At 39.3% G+C, this 14,540-nt stretch overlaps 1 protein-coding gene across 1 annotated transcript in view; it reads left to right on the top strand.

The window, feature by feature from the left end:
* The window catches only part of LOC149261598 (pleiotropic drug resistance protein 1-like), a 170,017-nt gene that overhangs the window by 81,964 nt on the left and 73,513 nt on the right, over positions 1-14,540 (top strand). Inside the window, exons 19-21 of the mRNA XM_089422413.1 lie at positions 10,826-10,909; positions 10,994-11,127; positions 11,291-11,518. Coding sequence (XP_089278539.1) covers positions 10,826-10,909; positions 10,994-11,127; positions 11,291-11,518 — 446 coding nt within the window. The remainder of the gene's footprint in view (positions 1-10,825; positions 10,910-10,993; positions 11,128-11,290; positions 11,519-14,540) is intronic.

The raw sequence follows: 14,540 nt of genomic DNA, 5'->3' as shown, positions 1-14,540 counted from the left end.
CGACATGGTTCTTACACTAGTAACAAGGCTACGGGAAACAATGCTTGGAAGCACAGCATTCCTCCATTCCTTCGCTTGCACCGAGTGTTCAATGTGGACCGTCGTTGACCATGCTTCCCACCATTTCTGAACACATCAGAGATTGCAGAACAACTCACCAGAGACCCAGTTTAGAAGAAGCTTCCTCATCTCAGGGAGGAACTCAACGCAATGGGGACCATTGCTTCCTAAGGGGGGAGGAATGATCCAGGTGGATGTTGGTGGCCACCCACCTATCCCATTTGGACCCCCAAAACTGTCCCTTTCAGTTTTTCAATTTCCTTAATTATAGCGCAGTTTACTATTTTTAGCATTTTTTCGGGTCCTAAACTTCAGGAGCCGTTTTGAGGCCCTAAACAACGTTTTTTGGGAAATCTACTACCGCCAATGATTTTTCTGTCAAAAAATCGTCTTTTCCGTCGTAGTCCTCGGAGAGATCTTTCCAACAGGCTATCATGCACGTCAAACGGAGATAATACGACCAATTTGTGACCCCGGGAAGTTGATGTACCAACTTACCCAAAAACGGGGCCCACAATTTGGCGTTTCATCTTCTAGGGTTAGGTTTTGGAATGTGAAGGGTTTTCCATTGTTTCTCAGCAATAAATAGGCCTTCGAGCCTCATTGTAACACAGTTCAGAACAGTTCAGAGGCATGTAGCCACACATCTCTTCTCAAAGATAAGCTACCATCGCCCTAGCTGGTTTATTTCCATTTCTGGTTGTAAGCATATTTCCTATGTTGCCAGGAAACGTGGGTGCGGGGACGGGGACGGGGACGGGGACAGGGACAGGGACGACATTTTTGGAAACAGGGTGCGTGGGTTCGTCGGGTAATATAATAATATTAAATTTTAATAATTATATTTTATAAATTATAAATTATAAATTTATAATTAATAATATATATGAAATTTGAATTTGTATATTTTTTCAACTTTAAATTTTAAACAAGAAAACTTTAATGATAATCATTTAAACATGCATATTATTAATTAATATTTCATATATATATAATTAATAATATATATGAAATATATTAAAGTTGAAAAAATATAATTAATAATATATATGAAATTTGAATTTGTATATTTTTTCCAAACCCATTCTGATAATGCATAAATGGACCTGCTTACCATTTTCATCTGATGGCAGTCTGGCACATGCCTTCAGAATAATAGTGAAGATCACCTAGTTTGGATTTATGCCAAACCAAAGCATTCTGCCACAAATTGGAAAGCATCCATGCAACAGTTGTGGTCAGCATATCCTGCTGTCATTGAGTTCCACGAAACCGCATACCACGCAAGCATCCTATCAAATACAGTTTTGCAGGTCAAACTTGTTCCCTAACTCTATATTGCCATATTAACATTGCAGGCATCATTGTTTGTCTGATCACACTGCTATAATGTCCATCCTTTTCCATGCTTCCAATTTCTCTTCCTATGCTTATCTTTCATTTTATTTTCCAAATCCAACAGAATTTCAGACCTTTCTCAATTGTTATGTTACCTGTTTGACCCTCAAACACAAGTCCCCAGTATTAGCTACCATAAAAAAGAGTGAAGATATTAACTATTGTTTTATACAGACAAGCATAACATCTGTTGCTTGATGCAATTAACTTATTCAATTTAGAGCTGCACCATATTTTCATCCAAAAATGAAACACATGAAATCAGTACAAAGTCAATTATACAGCTTGCTGGCAAGCGTCTTTTGTCAAGCCAACATATGGAATAATACATTACAGCTATAAACTATAATTCTTGTGTGCATCTCTCTATGTCCATTAATGTCTGTTCTCTCTATGTCCATTAATGTCTGTCTATGTGTATGCGTCGATTTATGTGCATACATCTACATGTTATATGTATTTATGTGAGATTTGAATTTCAACACTTCTCATCATGAGCAAAAATAGAACAAGAGTGTCTCTGAAAATGCCTTTACTGCTATTTATAAGTCATTACCTGAAGCTCCAAGGAAAAAAAAAAGGTCTCTAACTGAAGCCCGATCCCTATTCTGCCCAGACAAGCTCTCTGCAATCATATATCCAAGGAGGTTGACAGTCCACTCACATCTTTTGTTCACTTGAATATCTTGATGTAACTTCAACCTAAAAATTTTGAAAATACCCATGCTACTTCAAACTTGTTGTATGGGCTCTTGTCCTTGAGAAATGCCCTAGGGAGATATAGCCTTTGGCATGATACATGAAAACAGTAAACAGTCCTCAAACCTCCACTCCCTTTGTAGAGACACCAACAGAATAATATAGCACTTCCAACTAACTTATTTTACTTAAGCCTCAATATAAATCCCAAAAAAACAGAGTTGAGGAAATAATGAAGTGGATTAAATCACTCAGGACGGTTTCCTGCATGGTGACCTCATTTATGAACTTGGCAGAATAGTGGCAATTACGACATATGCACTTCTTGCGCTTTTGATGAGACTTCAGTGGTCTTTACAACTTGCTGAAAAGCACAAACAAAATATAAGCTTCTTCCTCTTGTAAAACAATGCAGATTCCCACCACTCCTATTGCACATCATGTGATGATCACTACCACCTGCTCCTGTTTCTTATCATGCAGCATAAAGTGCACATCAGGTACATCCCCTGCTTCCTTCATCAACCCTGTCAGTCACTGCAATTCTGCATAGATCTCCTTTGTCTGTGGGTGTGATCTATCTCCTACAACAAATGTATGCACTTTGTTCTTAACCTCAATCCAACTATATATTATTAATTATATTTTTAATATAGTTTTTTTATGAAGAACCCGAAGAACCCAAAGAACCCAACCCGAAGAACCCGAAGAACCCAAGAACCCAAGCACCCGAAGAACCCAAGAACCCGTTAAAGGAAAAGAACCCAATTTTTTTTTTTGAAGAACCCGGTTCTTCTGGGTTCGTCTGGGAAGAACCCGTACCCGAATCCGGTACTTGGGTGCGGGAACCCGGGACGGGTTCGAGAACCCCACCCCCGGGTGCGGGTACCCGTGCAACACAGCATATTTCAGTATTTTCCATTAATGAAATGAAGTATTATTTCCGTTGCATCTTTGTGTATATGGTTATCTCTGTAATTTGTTGCGTTCCTGTTTAAGTTTGGATCAGTGGTATCAGAGCGGTCTGCTTTTTCTCTGTTTTTCTTTGCATGTCCCCAACGAGGTCGGGATATAAGGAGTTAGGGCTTGAACTGGTCGAACCTTTGCAAGACCAGCCTCGCAAATCTCGACGACCTCCCATGGAGGATGAAAAGAAAAACGAGGGGGCAAGAGATCCTATCAAAATCTTGCTCGAAGAAGCCCTCGAGCGACAAAGGAACGCAATGATGGACAACTTTGCGCAGATCCTTCAACGGCTACCCAGAGGCGACGCATCAGCTTCCAGTAGCTACTCTGGAAACACCACGCCCTTTAAGGTACAAGTTAATTTTGAAATCCCCATCTTCGAGGGTCAAATAGACGCGGATGCCGTAGATAAATGGTTAAATCTGCTAGAGGGTTATTTTTCTGTTCATGAATTTTCAAGTCGGGAAAAGATTGTTTTCGCTCTTCTCAAAGCAGCCTCCAACGTCAAGCACTGGTGGGAAACATACTGCGAGCAGAAGGATGAAAGTACAGGCTCACTATTTTCAACCACACCCACTTGGAATGACTTCCGGGATGCCATCAAGGAGCAGTACTACCCTGTCAAACGCTATGAGGACAAATACATCAAATGGACCACACTGCAGCAGGGACGAGACCAAGATGTGCCAGAGTTCACAAACATTTTTCATACCCTTCGCACACAGTTGGGTATCAAAGATTCTGAGCTGCATCTGGTACTCAAATACCGTGGCTACCTACACAGATACATTCAGGAAGAGATGGAGTTCCTAAACATCTCCTCGCTCGACACGGTGTACCGATACACTGTCAAAATCGAGCAAAAGTTCAAACAGAAGAAGTGAGACTTTGGATCTGCAAATCCGAAGCCCAAAGGTCAAAGCCAAGGCGGGGTGACCCAAGACAACCCGTCGAAGCTGCAAGAAAAGAACAACACCATGAAGCTGAAGAAGGACACAGGAAAATGGTGTGAGTTCCACAAGAGTCCCACTCATAACACAAGTGAGTGTCGGACCAAGCAGTCGCTGGTGGCCGAGTTGAAGGCTTCCGAATCAGATGCATGTTCCGACCTTGAGTCAGAACCCGACAAGGGGAATGGCAAAGGGAAGCAAATCATTGATGCGGAGCCCAGCGCCACTGTTGCCACCGCCAAGATCCAGAAGAATGAGCCTGAAGACCCAGAGGAGGGGGAGCGCCTTTTCCACTCACAAATGTGGGTGAAGGGTTCACCGCTGCAATTCATTGTTGATAGTGGGAGCCAGAAGAACCTCGTTTCAGCAGAGGTCGTGAAGCGGTTGGGCCTACCAACTACACCACACCCACAGCCGTACAGTATCGGGTGGCTTCACGAAGGACAAGATCTCAAAGTTCGCCAGCAGTGCCGCCTTCCCTACAGCATCAAGCCCTTCACAAACGAGGTATTGTGTGATGTTACACCTCTGGATGTTTGTGATGTACTATTAGGCCAGCCATACTTGTGGAGGCGACATGTTGTGTATGAGTCAAGGCCTCGCACTGTCATTATTTCTTTCGATAATTCATTATACAGGATACCGGAGGTACCCCCACCTACCGCCACCTCTTTGATCACTGCTAAGAAAGGCAGCAAGCTCATCTCACAGACTAGGAAATTTATTTTCTGTCTAGTTCGCTCCCAAAGTAAGGGGAAGATCGTTGCTACATCCATGACCCCCGCAAAGGGTTCCTCCACGCAGCAGCAGCAACAGTGGGATACAGTCATGACAGAACACAAGAACAACTTCTCCTTACCCAGAGGGGTACCACCCAAGTTTCAAGTGGGCGACAAAGTTTGGTTACATCTGCAGAGAGAACGCCTTACTAGAACCCATCAGAAACTCAGGCGACTCCGACATGGTTCTTACACTAGTACCAAGGCTACGGGAAACAATGCTTGGAAGCACAGCATTCCTCCATTCCTTGGCTTGCACCGAGTGTTCAATGTGGACCGTCGTCGACCATGCTTCCCACCATTTCTGAACACATGAGAGATTGCAGAACAGCTCACCAGAGACCCAATTTAGCAGAAGCTTCCTCATCTCAGGGAGGAACTCAACGCAATGGGGACCATTGCTTCCTAAGGGGGGAGGAATGATCTAGGTGGATGTTGGTGGCCACCCACCTATCCCGTCTGGACCCCCACAACTGTCCCTTTCAGTTTTTCAGTTTCCTTAATTATAGCGCAGTTTACTATTTTTAGCAGTTTTTCGGGTCCTAAACTTCCGGAGCCATTTTGAGGCCCTAAACGACGTTTTTTGGGAAATCTACTACCGCCAGCGATTTTTCTGTCAAAAAATCGTCTTTTCCGTCGTAGTCCTCGGAGAGATCTTTCCAACGAGCTATCATGCACGTCAAACAGAGATAATACAACCAATTCACGTCCCCGGGAATTTGATGTACCAACTTACCCAAAAACGGGGCCCACAATTTGGCGTTTCATCTTCTAGGGTTAGGTTTTGGAATGTGAAGGGTTTTCCATTGTTTCTCAACAATAAATAGGCCTTCGAGCCTCATTGTAACACAGTTCAGAACAGTTCAGAGGCATGTAGCCACACATCTCTTCTCAGAGATAAGCTACCATCACCCTAGCTGGTTTATTTCCATTTCTGGTTGTAAGCATATTTCAGTATTTTCCATTAATGAAATGAAGTATTATTTCCACTGCATCTTTGTGTATATGGTTATCTCTGTAATTTGTTGCGTTCCTGTTTATGTTTGGATCACAATTACTACAGTAGAATTTCGTGTTAGACATTTTCACATGGTATTAGAACAGAGATCGGGCAATAGGATTAAAGAATCTACTATGAGTCAAGAGCATGATGTCGGGGCATAAACTCAGAGGGACTCATGCAGATCTCCAAAGAAAGAAGAAAGCACGAAGAACATGGATCATGATTATTCTATGTTATCTTCCAGACTAGAAGAAGAAGTCGCTTGCCTAGCGAGTTCTGCCTCCTCTAAGGTTTGGTATATAGATAGTGGAGCTTCCTGGCATATGACAGGAATATGAGAATATTTTTCGAATTATCATGAAGAAATGATGAACTTCCAGATCACCATGGGAAATAAGCCAAAATATACCCCCCTAGGAAGAGGTACTGTAGTCTTTCAAACAGAAGCAGGGGATCGGCTTCAAGCAACAAATGTGCTGCATGTGCCAGGATTGGGGATGAACTTACTCTCTGTATCTCAACTTCAAAAAAGGGTTATGACGTTTTCTTCATTAAGGAGAAAGTATATGTCAAACACCCGAGTTGGAAAAAGAAGGCCCAGATTGGACTCAGAAGTAACAGGCTGTATAAATTACAACTAGAGTCTCCAATGGCACTGATAGGCAGCAGTGGGGAAAAATATTTGAATGAACTTTGGCACAGGAGGATGAGACACTTACAACATGTGGCTCTAAGATTTCTCGGAAGAACAGTAACAGGAGTTCTAGAGTTGAGTATTGTTGACCCTGCCATCTACACCTACCTACAAGTTAGTGAGAAAAGACTTCAACCCCACAAGGTGTGGTTGGTGGCAGGGAACTTAGAGAATGGGATGTCACACTAATCTCTACTCTCTCTGTTTGAGCTTTCTCCTAGGTTAGCTAAGGGGGGTGGTCCCTAATGAAAAGTTAAGTTAAAAGATGTGAGTTTCTAGGAGAGTGTTATAGTGAAAATGGATTACTTTTAAGGATTTATGAGCAAATATGAAGTGAGCAACTTGAAATAACAATGTCAATCATTAATATGATTAAAAACCATAAAACCAGTGCCTTATAAGGAATTTGCTCAATAATTTAAAGATATATTTGCTCAAACTAAAATGCAATGCTCTCAAAAGAGAAAGCAAAGTAACCCTCAAATTGTAAATAAGAATTGTTACACAAGATATGTAAGATACAAAATGCTTTTGAGATAATCAATTTTATAAATCAAACATGTGAAACATATCTTGCCAAAACCAAAAAATTAGTAATTAACTTGGAAATGTAAAAGAAAGGAAGTGCTAAACCAATACACCAATATGCAATAGGACTTGAAGCATGAAAAGAAAGCACTTGTTTGAAATGATTACAATACTTGCTTTTGAAATAGACTCTGCATATGAAAACTCAAACCATCGAGAGACAAGTAAAGTAAATGTAATGGAAAGTGCTCTTGGTTAATTTTATTAATTATCTCTGCAACAAGAAAACAAATTAACTTTTCAATCCTCAGACCTCACCCTTGCCCAAAGATGTGGATTTCATAGTGAAGAGTCGGTAGAGGAGTAGAGGATCCTTAAGATGTCTACTTCAACCAACTTATGTTGGAGGTAAAATTTTAATGAGGCTTGGGGCCTTCCTACACTAAATTGCCTAGATGAAATGCAAATTGTGTTAATTCCCCAAATTAAAATAATGATACATGCAAATGCTTCAAAGAGATTGATTTGCAATGCTTGAAAATGAAATCGTGTTCAACATAAGTTGCAATTATAACTTCAATTGGAGGAATAAAATTAGCTTACAAGTGTTGCATGTGTTTCATCAATAAATTAGAATGATACCAGTAATTTGCTTGAAAGTAAAATTTATTTCAAATAGACAATGACGATAAATTGCTCCAATATTCAAGATAACACTGTAGCATGAAATTGAAACATGTATTCAAGTGCTCATGAAACAATTTCCCAAGGTAAATGGAAACGAATCAAAGTTTGTTAAGAATATAAAATGCTTGCATGTAAAGGATGATTTGCCCAAAGTAAAGTGTAAGCTTGTAGCTTCAAGCAACAATGAGATAGAGAATGCAAAGCTCAAATGAAATTGTAACAAACTTTAACTAATGAAATGTGATAGTGAGGTTGTGTTAATTCTAAATTAAAGCATGCATGTAAGTGAATGAAGTATGAAATCTTAAATCATGCAAATGTCAATCCACCCAAGAGAAACCTCCCTTTAAATGGGGATATAGGATACCATGGGAGAAATCCCAAGCTCTCACAAGCGAATTAGATCTTTTATTAATATTACAATGAGAAGAGGGCCCTTCTAAGTCCTCAACTAAACTTCAAGGAGAGTCCTCACAATAATTGCTTGAAACTTAGACACTAGACCTCCTTTCTTGAGAAAGTAGTGACAAGATTTCACAAAACTTATGCAAGGGAAACAAGGTTTGAGTTTCCTCCAAATGCCCATAGATTAGAGAGGAAAATGGGCAGCCCTTTAGTGAACTCGAGTTCGCAAAAATAAGCCTCAAAAGTGCTCATGATATCCTTGGAAATCGAACCCCCAACATTTGCCAAAGGTCTTGCAAACACTTGCTAGATGTTGCAAGAGGTTGCTCTTCAAGATCTGCCATACAAGAGTTAAACAATCCAAACAATGACTGCAAAATAAGTCAAGTATTAGTGAAAAAATCAACAAGATAAAATGTATATGTACAACTATAATTTACAAAAGGCTAAGCTAAAGAGTGAGAGTAAACTCTCGTCTTTGCTTAGCCATCTTCAAGCTCTTAGATAGCAAATGAAATAAATGAAGTACAATGTTTTTTAAAAGAGATTTAAATTTAGAAGTGCTCGGCTTGTGTACAAGCTATGTGCCAAAACCCTTGCAAAATCACCGTGTAAGATAAGACTATGAAGGCTCTAAGAACAAATGAGAGTTCCTTGAAAAATGTATCAAGAGTGGGTTGGTCTCTCCTAAGACTTCCCCTCACGCCTGATTCTGTGATCCCAACAAGATGTTCCCTCTACAAAACTTCAATCAAGAATTAGTTCCATATAGATTTAGCAATAAACAATGATAAGAAACTCTAGAGATTTATTTTAAACCAACTAGAGCATTCTATACCTAGAGCATACTTCTAAATCAAATGTCAATGCAAGATAGCTCTACATTAATTAATGTATAGCTTAGATGAGAGTGGAAGTTCTTACGGGGAGATGATGTTGTTGATATTCTGCCCTTCCCCATTGCAACATCTTTCCTGATATGAAAAAACTGGATGTAAGCCCACATATTTCATCGGTGAACGTTGGTGTGAGGGAGGAGTGAAGTAGGCATGGCTGTAACTGCCAAGGTTTGGATAAGTGGAGATGACAAAGATATGAGGTTTCTGCTGGTATGAAACACAATTGCGCAGGCTTTCCCGCTTATGGAATAGTGGAAGGAGCTGCGGCCGCTCCACGATTGTGAGCCTTGCGAACTCAATGCCTTATTGTGTCTTCAAGGGTCTCAGGGTGAAGGTGGTGCTGCAAAGGATGGTGGAGAGAGGGAGAGGTATACGTGGAAAGCAACAAGGCAAGGGCGGAGGACAGGTGTTGAGGAAGAGAACGGAAGGCATGGTATACATGTCACAACTATGGTGAGGTTTTGGACATTTTGGATGACCAGGTTTTGTGAAAAGGTTCTCCAAGCAATTCAAGTAAACATTCCACATTGCCAAATCAAACAAGGAACCCATCAACCTCGAGTAAATGTTCGAGATCTGAACAAACTCACATATGTGGAAAATATGTTAGTGATCAACCTTGAGAATTTGACCAAAGTGAAGATATGATAAGGGAACAAATCTGAATTTGGCCAAAGTGAAGATTTTTGTTTTTCAGAAGAAAAAGACACCACTTATCATTATATTTAATAAAAGAGGAGGAAGTACAATTTCAAAGTTCCTTTTTCTATGGAACAATATTTTGAAGAATCTGAATTATTTTTATCTGGAGTACAGATTTATGTCCTCAATTGCACTATGGAGAAAAGCCAAGGGTTACAGTCTCTTTTCATAAATTTCTATCCTATTTTGGCCTATTCTATGGAGTGACAATGGACACGTATCTTTTATCAACTTTGCAAATTCTTTCAATCCTTAATAAAATTTGAAAGAGGATAGCAGCCAATCATTCGAACTGTTATTCTCAACAAACAGTCATTCTGTCTACACATTTAATGATATTCTTGGCCACAGTAAGAAGAAAGAAACCCAAGTTCACATTGTTCAAGCCCATCTTCAACTCTCCCTTTTGACAAAAGAAGGCTAGTTATTTATGCCACTCTTCTTAGCCATCCAAGAGTATCCACTAACCATGATTATAACTAAAAATCAATGAAACATGGTCCTGAAAGGTCTTACCTGACCTAGCTTTGTTCAGGTAAGTGCTCTGCGATTTCACTTAATGATGTCAGCAAACAGAGCCAGAAATCAGGAGGACAGTATTTTCTTGCTCCGCTTTAGCTATCGCCTCCTGTCCATTTTTAAGTCATTACCTGTCTTCCTTTATGCACTTAATTCTTATCAAAGCTGTAGATTCCTAATCAATCACACCCTAACCTTTGCTTTTCTTCTCTAAGGGTTAGCTATCCCATATTGCTAAGTAAGTGATAACCTGACCTTACTGAGAATATTGGCCAGAATCAATCAATTTGATAACCACAATGAGGAAAAAGTCAACAATGCTCAAAGGATTAGATAAATTGCTCATGTATTAATCGGATTGATATTAAGTTATAACACAGTAACTTGAACGATATTATTCAAGATGCCATGGAGTCAAAAGACAACATGGTTCTATTCTCTCAAGGTAATTGATATGACTATATGCAAAATAATTTTTCTTGAGCAAGGTAGAGATCAATTGCTGAAAGTTCGTTTTATGGCTTGTTAAATTGTAGCTTCTGCTCATGAAAAGAGGAGGTCAAGTTACCTATGCAGGGCCTTTGGGTTACCATTCCGAGAGACTCGTAGAGTATTTTCAAGTAAGTTTTGACAATTGATTCTTGTTTGTTGCAAATAATCCATTATGGAAGTATATATAACTTACTCTTTCTTTTACTTATTAGGGTGTTCCAGGAGTTCCAAGAATCAAAGAAGGCTATAATCCAGCAACATGGGTGCTGGAAGTTAGCTCTACTTCCATGGAGATGAGACTTGGTGTGGACTTCAGTGAAGTATACAAAAATTCTTCAGTTTATGAGTGAGCCCTGCATCCCAACAGGATCATGGAAATGAACATTGCAATTGTGTCTTTGTATTCACATTAAAGTTTGAATCGTGTCATTTAAATACCTCTTTTGCATCGTTCCGTACTTCAATTTTCAAGTGTGATTGCATTGCATGTGTGTTCTTTTTCTTTGCAGAAGCAATCTTTCAATTATCAAGGATTTAAGCACGCCTGCTCCAGGTTCTGAAGATCTGAATTTCCCATCGCAATATGCCCAGTCCTTTACAGTTCAATGCATTGCCTGTTTGTGGAAACAACATAGGTCATATTGGAGAAATCCACATTATATTGTCGTGCGCTTTTTCTTTACCACAGTGGTTGCCCTGATGTTTGGGACTGTATTCTGGAAGCTAGGAATGAAAAGGTTTGACGCCCTTCAATATTTTTTTTAATCCAAAGATGTAGTGCAGAAGGAAGCTATCTCTGTATTCTCAAAAATCATGCATTGCATATAAGTATAGAGAAAAAATAAAATTGCATACACATAGAATTGAGTGTTTCTGCAAAGGATAACCTTAGTTTTTAAAATTCTCATTAATTAGAGGATTGGCTGTACAAGGTTTCATTAAACTTTACATGTACAGAACATATATTTGTGCATCTACAATGACTTGCAGAACCGGTCTTGAACTGCGAATGGACAAATAACTGATTGGGCAGCTTGCAATCGTTACATGACCACCTAAATCCCATGTCCATTAAATTATTAATCTGCCTAAACGCCTGTAACCTGCAATTGCAAGCTTGTCCTTTGCAGGTATACTGCAATCTGCTAGCCACCTTTGAAGGGCCCGCATACTTACGCTATCGTCAAATCTTCCTCTTGCGTGTCTCCTGCAATCTACAAGCCACCTTTGAGGGAACCATAAACATACCTTATGCTCTCAGCAAGCCTTCTGGTTAAATCCCACAACCCACAACCTTCCATTGTGGACCGACAACCTCTGCTAAGCTTATGTTTAAAGCCCACAACCTTCCATTGTGGACGAAATTCCATTGTGAATTTACAATCTATGTTGCAATACATGAAAACTTACTCTGTGGAGCCATCAACTACAGAAAGCTTGCTGCAAGTTTAATATCCCACAATACTGCAACTTTATAAATATTCAAACAGCACTGTTTACATCATTTAAAGTCATGGCATAAAAAGTTTAGTAATACCCATGAGTCATTACTATTATTTGCATGAACATTTTGTTTGTTAGAGCATTTACTTCTAGACACACTGTCATATTCAATGTCCTTAGTTCCATCCCAGAGTCCTTGTTTATTGAGATTCACAAGAAGTAACGTGAAAATCGAATAGAGCCAACACAAACACATTTTTTATGAAATACGAGAAAACCCAATCAGCATTAGGGCAGCAAACTCTTGAAGATAAATTAGCCAGGAGGAGTGCAACCCTAGACAGAGAGAACCAATGAAAGAATGCCAGAGAGAAAAATAAACCCATACACAAAACAACGCTACACTTGATAGGTGTCCTTAGGCAAAACACTTTATTAAGACTAGATGATATGAGTTACAAATGAGAATTAGGTATATCTACATACTCAAGTCAAGAGATAATGATTACAACGTAAGGTTGGTGATGGTCAAAAGTGAAGCTTACACCATTTTCAACATCCCCTTTAAGTGAATAGGGGACCATGAGGAAAAATGATGAATAAAACTGCGAGTTGCTGTATAAATACCCAATTCAATATAAGTTTGATTTCTAAGATTTTCCAAACGACAGTAAAAGATTCTCCACTTTGAAATAATTTCTAAGTAAACAAAACAATGGAAAACTTAAAGCTTCTCAAGAGTCAAAACTAATCTCTGTAATTAATGTTAGAAGCCATAAACACATACTGTAAAAAATATATAATAGAAACATAATAAAATTGATTATTAAAACCTATTACTGCTTTTTATTACTTCTGAAAATTAAAATCTGTTATCGGAAAACAGTGAATTGCATACTGCTAACTGAAAAACTTGATTGCAGGTCCATTCCCAAACCTTTCTTTTATATAGAACTAAGAAGGGCAGCTTAGGGCTTAAAAGAATAGGATGTCAAGATTTGCATGAGACTAGATGAAACGCTTGAACGAAGAATCTCAAAGTCCCTTGGGATCTTTGCCCTATCTAACAGGTAACTCAAAATTAGGAAAATACTGCTATAATTAAAATTAAGACCATTTAAACTTAGAAAAACACCTTATCTTTGAAATGAAGATTGAAGATAAATTGATCCTATCCTATCCTATCTATAGCTGGTGCTTCACCCTCACTGCTGGAAGCCGAAAATTAGTGATTCACCCTCTAGTCTTCTTTCATGTTACACCCTCATCTAGGGATCACCATACAACACAAAAATCAAGATGTATGGATATAATGTGTGTGATGCTGCTGCAGTAGAAATGCTCCTAGATCAACCACATGTGCACAGTGCTATAGAAGACTCTTTGAGATACACTCTAACACTTCCTCTTATTGAGGAAAGTGTTCTTCACCAATCCAAGTCTCTCCATGATCATCTCACACTTCCCCTTTGCGAGGAGCTTTGTTAAGATATCTGTCTGGTTGAATATATGCTGGAAAACTGCTCCATTTTGGATAATGTCCTTGAGGAAATGGTATTTGATGTCAATGTCCTTGGATTGGTCATAAAATACTAGATTCTCAGAGAATATGATACAATTCCGATTGTCATAGTAGATCACAGTAGGCTCTAACATGTCCAACTCTATAACCAGCTTTTGAAGCTAGATGGCTTCAAAACTGGTAGTGTTGGCTGCCATATAGTCTCCGCCATTGAAATCAATGCTATTTAAGCCTACTATTGAACAAGGAAATTGCTCCTGAACCAAAATTGAAGCAAGAAGTTGAAGCGCTCTATCGATCACCTACATCCCCTGCCTAGTGAGACACAATGAATCCATGCAACATCAACTCACCATCTCTTGCATATCTCAAAGAAAAATGTATTGTGCCCTTCAAATATTGGAGCACATGTTTTGCAGCGATCCGCTGAATCTGCATTTTCTCAACTATCAACTGGCTCAAGGTGTCCACTGTGTAATGTCCCAAAATAGGGAAAATAGTGCTATGCAAAGTGGACAATAAAAATAACACCATAAAATTAAATCAAACCATCAGACCACAAAATTGGCAACCAAACTGCGTTGTCTACTCATTTTATTAAATGGGAAGAGGTGTACAACAAGGTGTTGGAATGTGTGCTCCTAGGCTTGCTCTAGGTAAGCTAGTAAAATCCCAAAATGAACAACGGAACACCCTCCTCATATCTGCTAGTAATCCGGCACAAGAGCTGTGCTATTACTACCTAGAAAGGTGTTGTTGTCTGAAATGATCTACTGTTAGTGATCCAAGATCTT

The sequence above is a fragment of the Pinus tabuliformis genome, chromosome 6, assembly GCF_031772625.1.
Source record: "Pinus tabuliformis cultivar Carrire ecotype Pingquan chromosome 6, CPIR1, whole genome shotgun sequence".
Classification (NCBI taxonomy): domain Eukaryota; kingdom Viridiplantae; phylum Streptophyta; class Pinopsida; order Pinales; family Pinaceae; genus Pinus; species Pinus tabuliformis.
Note: the sequence above shows the minus strand (reverse complement) of the source record. Positions and strands in the feature narration are given on the sequence as shown.